Raw genomic sequence first — 17,695 nt, forward strand, 5'->3', positions numbered from 1 at the left:
ATATAGTTGTCATGGAGATAAACTTAATGTGTTCAATGTGTTGAAGAGGACACTCTATAGGAGTGAACTCATGCCTTCATATCCTGTGAAGCAATGGGTAAATTTTGCACCATGACACATCCCACAGAAGTTTCTTTCATGCTAAGTGTAATTTTAGTAAACTCTTAGTCATAATTCTTTTCTTGGAAACTTACCAACACTGAGAATTTTTTTTAATGTTCCTTGTAGATGTGCATTTCAAGCAAGTGCCTTGAAAGTAAAAGCCTAAGTTACTGAGCAGTTGTGACAACACAACTGCTCAAACGCAAGATAAACACAGGTGGCGAGGGAAAAACTCCCTAAGATGATATGAGGAAGAAACCTTGAGAGGAACTAGACTCAGACGGGAACCCGTCCTCATCTGGGTAACAGCGGATCGTGTGAAAGTAAAGGAAAGTTCATTATGGTTTTTATATGAAGTCTGTTTTGTTGAACTAATCCACTGTTCACTAAAGGAGACCTGAGTGCAAAACTGCACGTTGTAATTGCAGTCCCAAGGCCATCGCAGTAACCGTAGTCCCAGCAACCACAGCGAGAATGTCCATGTGGAATTGAGGTCCAAAACCATTTCCACGGTACTTCAAGCGGTACTGTCCTCAGCAATCTCCAGGCTGTAGCCTCCAGTTGATGAGATCTCCATCCAGAGATAGGGCTTCTGAACGGATCAGGCAGGTCCGGAGAGCAGAAAGTGTCTCTAGTATCTCCATATAAAATCATGTGTAGCTCGACATGTGTTTCAACACACCTGTTTCAGTTGAGCAAGAGCTTATTACGGCAATGAATAGATGGTCAGGTGGGCATGATTACGGTTGGAGCTAAAATCTTCAGGAAGGTAGATCTCCAGGAACAGGGTTGGTGACACTGCTCTATAGTATACAATTTATTTACTTATTTGTTTTATGCCTCAGTGTATTCGCTTAATTTAAATAAATAAATAACAAAATCCCATGACACTCGCTAATTATTAACACCAAAACGTTACATTTTTTGGCATTTCCAGAATATTCCAGTATTAACAATGACTACGTTTACATGGACAGCAGTAATCTAATTATTGACCTTAATCTGAGTAAGATAATAATGTGATTAAGGTGTTTACATGAGTCGCTTTTAGAATACTCCTGTCATGTTCCCGTTTTACATGTTTTAGAACATAAGGAGATTAACAGCCCGCATCATTACGTCACCGCGCCACGCCGTCCGACGTCCCTCCAGAATTTCACGTATCAACATACAGTTGGTCTTCGTTATGGTACCGTATACAGTTTTGGGTGTTTTTATTTATTTTTTTTACGAACGCTTTAAGTGCAGTTAATCATTTGTCATGCTATACGGGCTAATAGACAACTGCTTGAAGCGGTGGGTGTGTCCCAAATCGCGTAGTTACCGTCTCTATAGTAGCCGAGATACATGTATTTTTCCCCACTACAGGCCTATAGTAGGAAAGTATGCGATTTGGGTCACAGCCGAACTCTCTTGTTCGCCGTAAAACGTAAAACTGCCGTGTGTGATCGTGTCCTGTCGCAAAATGCGGTGAAAACTCCCACACGACGTTCATAATGTGATTAAGGTGTTTACATGTCACTACTACACATCCATAATGCGACTAAAACAGGAGTACTCCACCTGTCTTAATTAGATTATTGCTTACTTCGATTATGACCTTAATTAGATCAAGGTAAGTAAAAATTGCTGTTTACATGGTAGTTTCTTAATTAGAGTATGGTCTTAATCGGATTAAGAGTGGATTATTGTTGTCCATGTAAACGCAGCTAGTGACATTATGTAATGTTCACTTCCTTTAGCTGACTTGTGAGATCTGTATCTAAATAGGGCAAAGGCCATGAAACTCAACCCCGAATAAACATACTCTTATATAAAAACGCCTCCTCCCCCTCATTTCAAAATGAACTGTAATCATTAAGTACTTGTTCGTTTGTTTCGTTTTTAACATTCCCTTTTAGTGTAATTACATTTAAACATAAATACAAAAGAGGAAAGAGGGGAAAAAATGAAATCTCGAGCTTCATCGTCTTCTTCTAGTCATGAGCTTCCGTATGGATACTTTGCATAATAAATGTTCCAGCTTCATTAAAATGGTTATTTATTATTAAAGGTTCCTCCAGAGGAAGAACTTTTTATAAAGGAACTCTTTATAAAGATTTTTAAGGCTTGTCCATCCTCATGTTTAATACATTTAAAGACCTTGGAATCATAAGGTTATATTTAGCAAGTCTTTGATTTTATAACGGACGTTAAGGTTTTGACCCTCAATAATGTAAAAGCAGGTTTGATAAATATGTTTTATACTTTTGTTTATATGTTTATACTTACTTATAAGTGTTTACTTATGTAATATGTGTATACTTTTAAGCAATATCATATATCTATTCGTTGTCACGTAATTACATAATACATTTTTTGTGAAAGAAGTTCTGCTATAATTCTGCTGTAATTCCAATACGTGTGTGTGTGTGGGGGGGGTATGTTTTTATATCTTGGTGGGGACTAAATGTCCTTACATGGACAGGAATATTTGACAGTTTTGACCATTGTGGGAATACTTTGCTGGTGCCCATGAGGAAACTTGCTTAATTTATTTATGTATTCATGTAGTTTCTTAATTTAAAATGCATATATATATATATATATATATATATATATATATATATATATAAACAAAACACTAAAAGAGCTCAAAGGTTTGCTTTTGGTTACTGAGGTTAGAGTTACAGTAATGCAGTAAGAATTACAGTAATAATTATGTGAATGGGATGTTCTTATGAGGGTAGTAAGACAAATGTGTGTGTGTGTGTGTGTGTGTGTGTGTGTGCGTGCACGCAAATCAGTGGTCATGTGTCACTATGAACGTGGCCCCTCATGTTCAAACAGCACATCCAGTCACGGCCTGAAAGAAAGTGTGAGCTTCAGCATGTTGCATTGACAGCAGCGCAGCGTTACTGCAAGCCTCTGCACATCCACCGTTCTAGAAAAACCCATACAGGAACAAAAAAAAGGGGGCCATCACACACATACACACACATCCATCCCCTCCCACTACCATGACCCAAGTCAAAACACTGACCACGGGTCACGTGGCTCCGGCCGGCTCGAGTGCATTTGTTCGGTGTGAGCAAATGTGTGTTTTTAAAGGATTTTGCCACCATCGACAGAAAAGCCGGGATAACTTTTTGGAATTCAGCCTAGGAGGTCTTCTTTAGTGTTACGCTCTCTGCAAGCTTCCCATCTCCTCTTTCTTCCTCTCTCTTCCCCTGTAAAAAAAAAAAAAAAAAAAAAAAAAAAAAAACACTTCAGAGTTTTTCTTTATCCTGAAGAACTCAGGTAAGAATTTCTTCATTTCTTCTTCTTCTTTTTTTCTTTTTTTTCCAGATGATTAGCAAAAATGTGATCTGAAAAATGTTCAGAAGTTAGGTCCTGTTGTTCTTCAACGCTAACTATGAAGAACAATAATTCCTTTTAAGCACCTCTATGGTTGGCCATTTGCCAGTAATTTATAATAGTAATAACAAATAATCAGTTATTATTATTATCCTGTAACAGCCATTGTTTTTTCCTGTGTCCATGCAAATAGTATTACTGCACCGGGTATTGACTCCAGCCAGGAACATTTTCATATGATTAGTATCATTTGGTGGTACAAATGGAGGCCATTTTCATACTTTCCAGGAGATCAGAATGGCTGAGACACAGAAAACCAGAACAAATGTGATGCTCAGAGCATAAATAGTTCAATTTCAGCTCAGAAGCTGGACTGGACAAACCCAATGAAGTTTCAGACTTTAGGTCTAAAGATTATAAGTCGTAACCTTGATTTAACCTTGCTGTCTGTGAAATTATTTAGGTCCTCTTTTAAAGGGAGGGTAATTCAAGGAAGAGATCCTTGTTCATTGTTTGTGATGGCGTGAAAATAAAGACCTCGGTTTAAACTGCAATGCTGTGAATATAAAGACTGACAAATGACTTTACTTCTAGGGAGAAGTTGAATGTAGGTGTGTTTTAGAGATAAAGTTGACAGTAGAGTTGGTGTATAGTGACTTCCTGGGGAATTTTAGTGACGTTTGATTAGATGGTGCATAGATAACATTTACTAGTAGATAAGTTACCATTTCCTAAAGGCCAAATATTATGTCAAGGATCTCAGATGCCTATTTGACAGTGATCGTACTATTAGCTCTGTATCATGCAAAAACCTACTGCTTATTTTTTTTTTTACGTCACTTAAAAAGCAAGCCCATGAGCTCTAATTACTAACGTAGGTGTTCAGAAGGCTGTCGCTAAAAGAATCCAGACCAGTATAAAGGAATTTTTGAAAGGTTTCTAAGTCCCAAGCTCTGGAATTTTCTCCATGAAAATTTCGACTGTACTGATACAGTAAAATAATAATAAGAAGAAGAAGAAGAAGAAGAAGAAGAAGAAGAAGAATAAAATAATAAAACAAACCATGTAAATACAACATTGTGTTAAGTTTAAAAAATAGATTTTAAGTGTTTATATGTTTTGTTTTTATTTCATATTAAAATTTTTGTATTTTCAAGTCTCCTGAATATCTCATTATTTAATAGCAAATTAAAATACAACATGAATATCTAGTGATTTTTACATTATATTATAATTTGTCCCTTATCTCTACCTATTTTGTGTTTTTTTTTTTTCAATATAATCCGGTATATAAACTTGTAAAGTGCTAAAAGTACAGCAGGTACTTTAATAATATTTCACTGGCAAAATGTGTTAAAAATGTGCATTATGCTTTGAATATGCAGATTGTATGTATGTGTATATGTATGTATTTTTTTTTTCACAAAAAAAATATGTCATAAGGAAACAGACACATAGGAGAATGTTATTTTGTCACAAGATTGAAGAGCCTATCATGTTCAATATGCAAATGTGGACAGGGAAATGGAATGGGGTTTGTAATGGTTAGACTATTGATTACTTGCTGAGAGTAAAAGTGTTGGCACTTGTTCCATTTTCTTACTAGTTTTTAGGAGCGAGATGTCAATTTACTTCTCAATATAGATACACATTATTATTATTATTATTATTATTATTATTATTATTATTATTATTATCATTATTATTACTGTTAGTTACTGCTATTTTGATATTATATGTAATATTTTGATCCACTATTCAGTATATTACGAATAAAATTGAATCAGAAACTGTTCATTATGTTTTATTCTCAAGCAAGTGAGGATCATTATATAAGTACTGTCCCCAAAAATCACTGATATACTATACACCTACTATATACATAAACCACAAGATTACCAAGTATTGTCTGTCAAAAGTGCAAAATTAGGCTTCTGAGTGGTCTTCATTTGCAGTAAAGATCCACAGCTGAAAAATTGCTGAAAATTCCTGCTTTTCCTAACTGTGCCGTCTGATCTGTGCGTAGTGTGTTGAGCGTCAATCAGGATGTACAGCTTCATGGGAGGAGGCCTTTTCTGTGCCATTGTGGCCAACATCCTCCTGGTGGTGTCCACAGCCACTGATTACTGGATGCAGTACCGCCTATCAGGCAGTTTCGCTCATCAGGGCCTGTGGCGCTACTGCATGTCGGGCAAGTGCTACATGCAGACGGACAGCATTGGTAAGTCAGTCTGGATTCACTGCTTATTAAACTAGATTGAACTAAATGTACATCTAAACGTTCTTTAAGAAATGAAAAGTTGTCAGCATTGGCAGCTTTGCTGCGGTATAAGGGGAATAAAACATTTCAAGACATGATGCTATTGAAAAATAATTAATCAGGGTGATAGCAGTAACTCGCGTCATGTAAGGCCTCATCACACCACCCCATCGTTGATTATTTTCCCATAACAGCACACCCCTAGGTGTTTTATTTCTTAATTAATGCCTAGATTAGTATCATAGCTTCTGGTTTAACGGTAAGATTATCCATTAAAAAAAAAAAAAGCTGTCCAAAGCTGCCCATAGTGGCGGTTTCATACTTAAGGTTCTTCAATAGTGTCCATAACGGCCCAGTTAATTTCTTGGTTATATTTATGGATTGGATTCGGCTTCATTTGTACATCACTTCATTTTGATCACTTCAAGATCTCCCATAATGCTTAGCTAACTTTTATATTAGGAACTAGATAGTTTATTAGGAACTAGATAGGTGCACTTGACAGACTGGTCTGTCTGGATACTGTCTAATATCAATGAAATATTTGTTCTAATAGTACAGCTTTATAAAAATGTACTATTAAAAATAAAAGTTTTATTAATAATCTTGCAACTTTTCAAATTTCACATCAGTTCTAAAAAAAAAAAGGCTAATTTGATCTTATCTTCCTTTTTGTTTTTTTTCTCTCTCATGCAATTGTTGTCAGCATACTGGAATGCCACAAGGGCCTTCATGATCCTGTCATCGATGTCATGCTTCGCAGGGATCATCGCCGGCATTCTTTCCTTCACCCACTTCTCTGGATTTGAGAGATTCAGTCGTTCCTTTGCTGCAGGGATCATGTTTTTCGTTTCGAGTTAGTTCCAAAATCTTTTACTTTTAACATTCTTCAAACAAAAATGTCGAGCTTGCTAACAATCTCTTCGAAAAAAAGGTTCCATCTTGCACCATAAAGGCTGTATTCAGAGCCGAGTCATGTAACATGCACATCAGTATTCAGACTTAACAGATAGTGTCCATAATGGCCTAGTTAATTTCTTGGTTATATTTATGGATTGGATTCGGCTTCATTGCCAAAAGTTTGTGGACACTTAGCCATCACACCCATATGTTGTCCCCTTTTTGCTGTTATAATAAGCTCCAGTCTTCTGGGAAGGCTTCTCACTAGATTTTGGAGCGTGGCTGTGGGGATTTGCGCTCGTTCAGGGTTATTCATTCATTGATGTAACTTTTGAACTCTGAATATGCCTCAAATGGTTTAAGTAAGTTAATGTAGGACATAGAGTTTCTCTTTCAGAAACTGATCCAAGTCACACCTCTTTAGATAACTAGAACCATCCAAAAAGCCTTTTGAGGAACCCAGTTTTCTAACTGTAGTGGATGAATAGGGCCAGTTACCTAAGAAAGCCCAGACCCTTTTACCCAAGTGCAAAATTACCTCAGACTGCTCAGACTGTGATACAGGGAGCTAATTCTGAATGTCAGCTACTCAATCCTGGGCACTAAAGTCTAATATCTTTTGTAGCTCTCTTTGTTTTTCTGGCTATGGCGATCTACACCGGGGTGACGGTGAACTTCCTGGGAAAGCGCTTTGGTGATTGGCGTTTCTCCTGGTCCTACATACTCGGTTGGGTTGCTCTGCTCATGAACTTCTTTGCAGGTAGTAACATATGTAAATAGTAAGTAAACAGTCATGTTTCCTGATATCTATCCGTGTAACTATTGTTTCTTTTTGTGTTTGCAGGTATATTTTACATGTGTGCTTACAGGATGCACGAGTGCAGGCGAGTCGCCGGATCACGCTAGATGGATAAAAACAAGAGGAATCCATAGTGGAATTGTAATATGTTGTTAGTATATTGCTAAACATAAATGAAAGATATTATAGTAGATATTAACTTCATAGGAAGGACAAGGATAAGCAACTAGCAAGCCTCTTTCCAGAAAAATCAACTCACTCAATCAATCTCAAGAGTAAATCAGAGTAAATGGTGGAAAAGCATTAAAAATGTCCTGAAGATAATGGCAGTCTCTGTTTAACTCTGATAAATGACTTTCCCTTTCAGCAGTAACAACATTATCATCATCAAGGCAGTGTCGAAATTTAAGTGGCAAAGTGAACAGGATGTAGATTGAAATGTTGCATTCAAACTGGGCAGATTTGGGGCAGAATAAATGATCAGACCATTCTGAGATTTTTTATTGGCTGTGTTTATTTGAGTTTAGAACACATTGTGTGGTTTTTAATAATGTATAGTAAACATTTCATATGCCAGGAAGTAAGAAATATTTGCCTGAACATCAGTGACAAAGTACATTGGCTACTTTCAGAAATGTAATCCCATCAATAATGTAAAAAAATAAATAAAAAAATAAAAAATAATAATAAAAAAATGGTTAAGCACTTATAACAGCATAATCAATCAAGACATTAAATTTGACCTCTGACCTCATTTTTCTTAACTCTTGAAAATGAATTTGTGGCCCATATTTGGCCCTGGGACTGCAATTACAACATGTTTTGCCCTCGGGTCACCTTTAGTGAACAGTGGACTATTCCGACATACAGACTTCATATAAAAACCATAATGAACTTTCCTTTACTTTCCCACGATCCGTTGTTACCCAGACGAGGACGGGTTCCCTTCTGAGTCTGGTTTCTCATAAGGTTTCTTCCTCATATCATCTTCGGGAGTTTTTCCTCGCCACCGTCACCACCGTCTCGCTCAATAGGGATAAATTCACACGCTTTCAATCTCTATCCTGTGTTTATATATTTCTGTAAAGCTGCTTTTTTGTCTATTGTTAAAAGCGCTATACAAGTACAATTGAATATAAAACATGTGATGACATGAACTAAAAAAAGGCCTAAACATTCTACATAAAGCACGTGTGCAAGCGTGTGCAAACACAAGACAGTACAGTAAGTAATAAGTACACAGTTCTAGTATGAAAATATCTGATCTAACAGAAACTTGGTTAGAATTCATAAAATAGGTCTCAAGAAGTTGACTAAATGCAAAATGATGTCTCATTTGGCTCATAGTTGTGTGACCAAATGTAAAGCCACTGAAAGACAAACACAATACACCCTTTTCTCTATAAGTCTGTGGTAGCATTGTGTATATTTCACCAAAGTATAAATCATTAATCAAATCAATCAAAAATGTCAGTTCTAGTTGTTGGGATCTGCGTCAGCTGATGAATTTGTCAAAAAGATTTATTTCAAGCTCAATGTTTAAGGAGCGCAATCATTGTAGGATCTCTTTATTTTCTGGTGTTACTATTGTGATGGTCAAATTCCCGGGCTTTATCAGAGTTAGAATCTCCCTCAACACTCAAATTGGGATGGGTGTTCAAGCCTAGACGGCGCCTAAGTGAGAAAACTCTAAAGAGGGACATTTTGGTGGTGTTGCGATACACACTTGAGGAGAAGTAGAAGATGATAGGGTCCAGGCAGGTGTTGAAGGTGCTTAGGAGCAGTGTGTAGTACCTCCATGGTGGGCTGTTTTTGGTGTTGAAGCCCACCAGATGAGAGATGTTGTAGGGCATAAAGCAGATCAAGAAGACGCTCAAGGTGCCCAACGCCATTCCAATGGCCCTTTGCTTCTTCTCCTTTGTTATGCGGGGCCTATGGTAAAGGATCCAGATACAGTTAAGATAGCAGAACACGCATATAATCAGGGGCACCAAACAAAGAACCACAAAAAACTCCAGCCGCACTGGAAGTACAACGCTTTTCTGGTCATCGGTGAAGTTCTCGTAGCAGGTAGTCTTGGGTTCAGTGCTATTCTCCTTGCCCATATGGACGACGAAAAACACAATCGTGCAGTGTGCTCCACTGAACAGCCAGATGAAAATACTGCCAATGGTGGCATAGAGAAGCTTGCGAAACTTCATGTAGGTGACTGGGAAGGCCACTCCCAAGTAGCGGTCAATGCTAACAGCCATCAGCAACAGCGAGCTGGTGTAGATGGTGCTGAAAAAGACAAATGACACGATCGAGCATATGGTCTGGGAAAGGTGCCACTGTAGGCCTGCTGCTGCCTCATACATCTTCATTGGTAAGAAAAGCAAGAAGAGCAGATCGGAGAGAGTCAGGTTCAGCAGAAGGACATCCGTGGGTGTGGGTTTTTTGCGAAGCTTCCTGATGAAGGCATAAATGGCCAGGATATTGGCTGGTAGGCCGATTAAGAAGGTTATAATGTAGGCTGAGAGAAGCACCCAGTGGTTTATCATTTTGGTAACTGCAGGACACTGGTGGAACAAGAATAAGAAACATCATGCGGCACATGGATTGCAGCTTTTGTCTACAACATATAGTACATACGTACATAAATATCAGTCACGTATCTGACTAATTCTTTTTTCTGTGCACAGGTCATTCCATGTATGTGGTGCCTTTTGGACGTAAAGCATTTATGGTGCAAGCGCTTAGCCTGAAAATATATTATATGTAAAATATATATCACTGATGTGAGCAAAACATATGCTGTGTAAGCAAGCACAGGCCTAACTAGTTTGGACCTAAGAGGGTGAAAATACCTTTGGTATCAGCAAAAACATTCTTTGTGGTAGAATAATAGTTGACCCTGGATGCTTGGGAGTGCTGCCCTACCAGAGAAACATAGTCACCACCAATTTGGCACCTCTATCCAAGTCATTGTGCTTGTGGGTATGGTGACTGTTTGGAATGAATTGCCAACTGAGGACTGCAACTAAGCAGCCCAGGAAACACTCCTGAATATAAGAGCCCTTAGTAAACAGGCCTTGTTTTCCTTTTGGTGGAAATGGTCCTACAAATGACGTGCACCTCGTTAGTTGGATCCAGTGCGTCGCTCTTTCCAAATTATTCTCAAAATATCTTTGTGTAAAAAGTATGCGCTGGCCATTGCAGCACACTATCATTAATGGCATATATCTGGGGGATCTTAAACTTATTACACCCTTTCTGGAAAGCTGAGGCATTTCCATCAACCATGATTTCAAAAAGTCCAGCACAGAATCAAGGCTAGATTCCCTTAAATCCCCTCCTTATTAGCCTATGCATGGTGCCTTTGTGCTAGTTATCTCTATCTGACAAAAGAGGCGCACCTTGCATGAGTTGGTAGACAGATGACTATGGAGTGACCTTGTAGATGAACCTGGGATTTCTACTCAAGGTTATATTACCCAATTTTGTAACACAGTCAAGTGACCATAGGCAGCCTGCAGAGCATTACTGGCCATCCAATCAACTATTCTGCTACAGAAAAATGATAAAGGCCGTTAGACATGTCCAGCCGCTACTGTGGTTGGTCACTCTACAAGGATTGTCTCCTCCTCATGGGCATTACTTAGAGCAGGAGGCTTCCATTTGATCCACAAAGGACTAGTATGTTTGTAGGTTTTTATTACAACCAAACAGGGGCGACACCTGATTCCACCTGTTTAATCATTTACTGTATTCTTTGTCTACAACCAACTATCAATGGTGCCTCCTAAAACGTTGACAGTTATCAGTGTTTCTCGAGACAGAAAAAGAAAGTACCACATAAAAGGAATGACTCGTTGCATTCATTGCTAATTGACTGCTACGTATGCACTTTAGACTTTCATGATACACTGTACGAAAAGTATAATAGTGCATTCTCTTTCTGGATTTCCTGTTTTGGTTAAGCATAATTATTTGAGCAGAATAAAAATAGTGTTATCTAGTGCATCAGCTTCAGAATACTGAAACTGTTTATCATCACAGAATCACATCTTACGCCATCTATACCACACTGTTGCTTTCACCTGCAGCATGAGCTCAAACATTAACTCAAAAACTTCCTTGATGTCTCTACGGTTTTATAAGAATAACCACAATACAAATAAAGAATTTAATTGCCGACATGCAAACATCTGCAAACAGTGGTTCCCCTACCCATTTTCATTTCCTGTATTAACAATTATTATGTATGAGTTCTCTGTGTGACCATGTCCTACCAGTAATTTTAAAATAGATTTAATAAAATACTACATGATTCAACTCAGGCATACTAAAACGAGGCATTAAGTATTAAAAGTGGATTAAAAAATTTCATTAATGATTCATCTATAACAGGGGTTCTCAGATATTTTGCTGCCAGAGATGCCTTTAACTATAAAAACCCATTTCACAAACTCTGTCTAAGCGTAATCCAACTATTCATATATTATGCTCATTGTTTTCAAATATTTGGTGCGCTGGAGCTTTTTATTCCTTACGTTTCCACCAGCAGAACCCATTAGGTCTTAATTGAGATTATGTATAGGCTGGCTTGTTTTTGAGTTATTGAGGTTCGGATTAAACACATTCAATTGACATGATCAGATTTACACTACTGTAACATAATTTGTAAATAAATAAATAAATAAATAAATAAATAAAATAAAAAAATTAAAAAATTAAAAATTACAGGCATCCTGGCTATGTCTGACAGACCCTTAGGGTTCTCCGGTCCCCTCTTAACCATTAATTTATAATATCTCAGACAGAAGTAAGAGAACAGTGTAACTTATGGACACAGCAGTATTCAGGGTCTTTGATTAAAATTCTTTATAGATTGCAAAACTGAACATTTCATGTTTCTTTGTCTAGATACAACTCGAGGCACTGTCACTTTTTAAAACTTACCCTTTGACAGTATTGTGCTCCGGGGTTATGAAAACCAAAAGAAGTCTTCTTACTTCTTAATGAAATGAAAAGCAATCCATATGTTGTAAACGTCTCATTTCAGCTTATAGGTCCAGCTGCACTTGAGTAACAGGCTTGGAAAGCACAAGACTTCAGAAACTTCAGGAAGTCCATGCAAATCTGATTGTGTTGATGTCAGTTAGGAAATGCAACACCCCCTGAATGATAATGATTATTAACTGTATGCAGCAGAGAGCTGTGAGTGCTCAATCTGGTGTCTAGGCTTCAATAATACTCATTGCTAATGGAAAAGTTTTTTCTAATGTGCGTTTATTTTTTCTTAGTTTTGAGAGTTTCTTTCAGTTTACTGGTCATTGTCTGCATAAGCCTCGTGGATCCATATAGTTCACTAACACAGAAGAACCGCATATGAGAACAAACCACACTGATAGGATACCACACAGTATTTATTTTCTGCACGCTGCTTTAATATGGAGAGCTGAAACTGAGGTTTTTGACTTTAGCGTAAGGACAGCCAAGAGATCAGTTAAGATATTTTACATAGAAAAAATTTTCATTTTGCTCATTCATAGTTAGTTGCATCATTTATAGACTTCTACTCAGCCCTCTTTTGCATAACATCTTATTGTCATTCCATGTTTCTTCACAGTGCGATTGCACGATATATATTTAAAAGAGTATCAATAAACCAAGACAAAGCTCATACTTGGTCAAAATATTTCCTAACAGCCATTTAAAAAACCCATTTCTGTCTTTGTGCTGCTATTGCGTCAGACAATTTCCCTCACAAAAGCAATTATTTATTTTTTTATCTCTTCATCAGTGTCCATAGGACACTGGCCACAAGTGAGGATGTCTCTTAAATTTCACAAAAGCACAGACACGACCCTGAATATAACATTTAAATGATATTTTCCATTTAAAGGTATTTTCATCTTGTTGTTGATGAAGGTTGAGAGTTATAAAATATGTAAACATGACAAGGGAGTGGTATTTACATCACAGGGTTCAACTTGCCTAGCAAAACCTTATACTTCTTGGAACCGGCATAACTTTAGATAGCAAACTCTGGATTTATTGACTCCAGTAAAGGATTCATGCAGTTAGAAACAAACATTGTGGGTTGAAGGGCTGAAGACATTCTCTGGCTTCCTCCCAATGTAAATAAAATGGAATGAACTCTTCAGACAATAAAGTCTGAATGGCAGAGTGACATAAATGACGACTTTGTGAGCCTCACGATCCCGGGAGTGCCCGATTGCTGCATCTTTCACCTAAGATGTGCTAAGTTTGGCGTCGATTTTTGTCCCAGCAAATTTGGCACCAACTTTTTGGCCTCACTGGAACTTTGCGTTAAACATATTTTGTTACCGAACAAAGTAAAGATACCTATTCATGTGGATTCTGCTATTCTGTCAACCAACTGTGAAGGTCTTGCAAGACCCCAAAATTTGGTTCTAAGAGGTTTGCAGAAGATCAAACTTTCTATGGACATGGCAATTCACTAGCATCGTTATCGGGTATATTTTCAGTATGGTTGCCTTGTATCACTCGATTCGGTTTAGTGCAGACATTTTCTATCACCTCGCCAGTGTAAGCAGTCTTAGTCCTGGGTCTTAGGAGAGCCTTCAGATTTCCTTGGAAGGCAGCTGAGGAGAAATAAAAAGTGATTGGGTCGAAGATTGTGTTGACGGTGGTGAGCAGCAAAGCATCAGATCTCCAGATCACGTTGTCCCTGGTGATGTAGCCCAGGAGGTGTGTGGTGTTGTAGGGCAGGAAGCAGACCACAAAGACCAAAAGTGTACCCAAGGCCATGCCAACAGCCCTCCGTCGCTTCCCCTCATTGAGGCTGGCTGTGCGCCTGAGAATGAGGATGAATTTTGTGTAGCAGAAGGTGCAAACGATGAGTGGGAGGAAGTAGAGAACAACGCATAGTTCTAGACGCATGGGCAATACTACATCCAGCTGAGACTGAGTAAAGTTGTTGTAACAGTCATGGACCTGGCTATCCTCTCCAGTCAGGTGATCCACAATATATACGAAGCAGAGATGAGTTGACGTAGTGATCCAGATAAAGATGCTGCAGATGACTCCATATACAGGTTTCTGGTAGATCTTATACTTGACTGGGAATGCCACACACAGGTAACGGTCAACACTAACAGCCATTAGCATCAGTGAGCTGGTATAGATGGTGGAGAAGAATATAAACGTGGTGAGGGGACACAGGTAACTAGGGAGGAGCCAGCGCATTTCAGATGCTGCCTCGTACATCTTGAAAGGCAGGAAGAGTAGGAAAAGAAGGTCTGATATAGTCAGATTGAGCAGGAGGAAGTCCGTGGGGGTGGGTTTGTCACGGAGCTTCTTGATGAAGGCGTACAAGGCAAGTGTGTTTGCCGGCAGGCCAGTCAGGAAGGTAAGGATGTAGACCGTCAGGATCACCACCTCTGACACCATAGCTCTGTCAAATATCTAAACAAAGGAGAATCATCAGATATTATGGATTACTCAAGCCTGGATCTGTTTTTGAAAGCACGATTGAGACAGATAACAGAGTCTGAATTTAAAATGACAATGCCTTGCATGAATATTCTTAACTTCTCAGTATAAATACACCTGTTCCTGAAAGGTCTCAGAGAACATACCTAAACAAACAGCATCCTGAAGACCAAAGAGCTCTCAATACAATTCCAGGACAAAGTTCAGGGATAAATAAGAGTTTTGTTATAAAACAAATCACAAACTTTGCACATCCCATCGAGCACTATTAAATCCATTATTTGAAAAAAGAAAAGAATATGGCACAACAGCGACTCTGCCTGGTGTTGATCATCCAATAAAAAGTCAATGATTGGATAAAGAGGACATTAGTAATAGAAGCAATCAAGAGGCCAAAGGCGACATAAAAGAGCTGGAGCGATCAGATAAAAGAAACTGTACACTGGACAACCTTAGCCTGGACACTTTACAAAGCTGGGCTTTTTGGAAAAGTGGTGATTAAAATAAATTTAGCCAAAAATGCACGTTAGGAACTCACATGCATAAGGTTCTCTGTTCTGATGAACCCAAAATTGTACTTTTTGGGCTTGGCACAAAGCAGTATGTTTGGTTAAATCTCAATGCTGCTCATCTCCCTAAGAACACCATCATCACAGTGAAAAATGGTGGTGGTAGCATCATGTTTACCCTTGGCCTCTTGGTTGATTCTGTGATTAATTCCCTTCTTACTATACCTTGTCACCGACTTCTGGAAAGCAGAGTCGAAGTTGTGTTATATTTTTTTCTATTTTTAAATAATAGAATTAATCATGGTGCGCTGTGGGATGTTCAAAGTTTGGGACATTTTTTTATAACAACACCCTGACTGATGCATTTCCAAAACTTTGTCTAAGATAGTTTTATATATATATATATATATATATATATATATATATATATATATATATATATATATATATATATAAGATAGTTTTATATGAGCTCTTTGGTCCTCAAGAGCTCGTTGTTTAGGTATATTTTCTAACAAACTCTGGGACCTTCCAGGAACAGGCGTATTAATATTGCGATCACATGACACTTACATTGTACACAGATCAGTTTTTTGGGGTTTTTTTTTTTTTACTTGCAAATATTTTTGCAAACTATATTGATCTTTCCTTTCACCTTACGATTATGTGCAATTGTGTGTAGATTCATGACATAAAAAAGCATAGGTAGGTATGTTTCAGTTCCACGTTTTAACACAAAAGTTCAAGAGGGTGAAAACAAACTTCTTCTTCTTCTTCCTTGGGCACTCACTTTTCAGATACAAATACCTCAATACCAGGTATTTAGTGTTTTGTATTATTTTGGGGTAGGTTTCTTCTCACCTATGAGAGAGGGATAATCCCCAAGGACCAAAAAAAAAAAAAGAAGAAGAAGAAGCTTGATCTATTTTTTAGCATGAGTGTATGTAAACAACAGACATTATGACAATTCTTGGAATTTTTTTTTTTAACAAATATCGACAATTTTGTTCTCTCTGACCTGAGAGAATATTTTGTCGCTGTGTGATATTTACCAAATACATTTTGAAACACACACTTATGCATAAATTTAGTGTCACGTGATGAGACTATTACATGCCTCTCCCACAAGCAGAAAAACAAACGCAAACAAAAAAAAAGCAGAAAGAATTTGCTAAACAAGAATTTGCAGAGCAGTAAAGCAGGACTGAGAGGGAGATTTCACTGTTTGTATTTAATGAGAAACTATGGCACATTAAAAGGTCTGTTTCATTTCAGGATATCAGTTAATTAATTTCTGTGCTGACATCTCCAGATATGATTAATTTATGTCGATAAACTGAGTCGGAAGAATAATAATCAACTGGACGGTATTAATCAGCGGTGAATAGGTTTAATTTATTCTAATCTTATTTGTAGATAACGTAAGAGGCAGAGAAGTTAAACGAAAGAAAACATACACAATTTTTTATGTGTCCAATACATTTTTCTTTGTAACAGCTTTGTAGGAAGTTTAGCATAAATGTCATTTAAATAATAATAATAATATTAATAATAATAATAATAATAATAATAATAATAATTACTAACTTACTAACCAGCACATACAATTGCTTAACCTTTCCAGTCATCAATAAGCTAATGTTTACAATACAAGTCATTATTAGAGCAGCCATGTTTGCATATGTTTTGTAAAGGAGCCAGTATAAATGACTAATGATACAGCTCTATGGCTCCTCTGACTTCCAAAGTCCAATAACCGACCACTGTTTTGCATTTGATATTATTAGGATTATTATATTTTTGTAATATTAATACACACAATATTGAAAGAGTACTTACATTCAAGCCAGCAATATGAAATGATAAAGATGAGTCTTCTTCTTTTCCGTCACCACCGTTGCTACTAAATCAGTCCAAATTCCTCAAATAAATGCATTGTAACCCATATCCACCGACATTAGAAATTCAATATTTTATTAGTAAATTATTCCGCTTCATTCTTCTGCATGCTGATATGCAACTTTGCTCCTTGGTCTGTACTGCTTCTTGGTAAGTCCTCTAAGGATATGATGTAGTATTTCCTTCAGTCTAAGTAATGAACACAAATAAATGAGGCTTGTAAACCTTGGGTGACTTTTACGACCAGGCAGGGCCATCTGTTTTTATTCGGGTATGCGTAGGACAGGATCTCTTTATAATCCTCTCTGACCGTGGGATGCCTGTTTATATAATGAGCTACATATTAGATTAAACAAGGCAAGGGGGTTAATCTAAACCGTTCCACCTGTGCGAGTTTACACCACTCTGAACACCCCTTACTCGTCTTTA

The 17,695-nt window shown here is 37.6% G+C and overlaps 3 protein-coding genes across 5 annotated transcripts; 1 reads left to right on the top strand and 2 right to left on the bottom strand.

Annotated features, from left to right (window-relative positions):
* The first annotated feature begins 731 nt into the window (after positions 1-731).
* Positions 732-7,891, top strand: lim2.5 (lens intrinsic membrane protein 2.5). Of its 3 annotated transcripts, XM_053674900.1 has the most exons (6): positions 732-890; positions 1,190-1,291; positions 5,465-5,659; positions 6,405-6,554; positions 7,224-7,358; positions 7,443-7,891. In XM_053674900.1, exons 3-6 carry the CDS (start codon positions 5,485-5,487, stop codon positions 7,502-7,504), a joined length of 522 nt encoding a protein of 173 aa, XP_053530875.1. In that variant the 5' UTR covers positions 732-890; positions 1,190-1,291; positions 5,465-5,484; the 3' UTR covers positions 7,505-7,891. The 3 variants fall into 3 exon arrangements, with proteins under 3 accessions (XP_053530875.1, XP_017308860.1, XP_053530874.1); XM_017453371.3 differs by lacking the exon at positions 1,190-1,291 and having other exon boundaries at positions 734-890; XM_053674899.1 differs by lacking the exons at positions 732-890; positions 1,190-1,291 and adding an exon at positions 1,465-1,717.
* An 85-nt stretch (positions 7,892-7,976) lies between these two features.
* Positions 7,977-12,677, bottom strand: si:ch211-231m23.4 (free fatty acid receptor 2). Its single transcript, XM_017453380.3, has 2 exons — positions 12,339-12,677; positions 7,977-9,955 (listed from the first exon to the last, which is right to left on the bottom strand). Exon 2 carries the CDS (start codon positions 9,935-9,937, stop codon positions 8,966-8,968), a length of 972 nt encoding a protein of 323 aa, XP_017308869.1. The 5' UTR covers positions 9,938-9,955; positions 12,339-12,677; the 3' UTR covers positions 7,977-8,965.
* A 110-nt stretch (positions 12,678-12,787) lies between these two features.
* Positions 12,788-17,637, bottom strand: LOC108256467 (free fatty acid receptor 2). The gene is made up of 2 exons (XM_017453381.3): positions 17,207-17,637; positions 12,788-14,831 (listed from the first exon to the last, which is right to left on the bottom strand). The coding sequence occupies exon 2, from the start codon at positions 14,814-14,816 to the stop codon at positions 13,845-13,847; it is 972 nt and encodes a 323-aa protein (XP_017308870.1). The 5' UTR covers positions 14,817-14,831; positions 17,207-17,637; the 3' UTR covers positions 12,788-13,844.
* Positions 17,638-17,695: the final 58 nt, after the last annotated feature.

This window comes from Ictalurus punctatus, chromosome 23 (genome assembly GCF_001660625.3).
Source record: "Ictalurus punctatus breed USDA103 chromosome 23, Coco_2.0, whole genome shotgun sequence".
NCBI classification, from domain to species: Eukaryota; Metazoa; Chordata; class Actinopteri; order Siluriformes; family Ictaluridae; genus Ictalurus; species Ictalurus punctatus.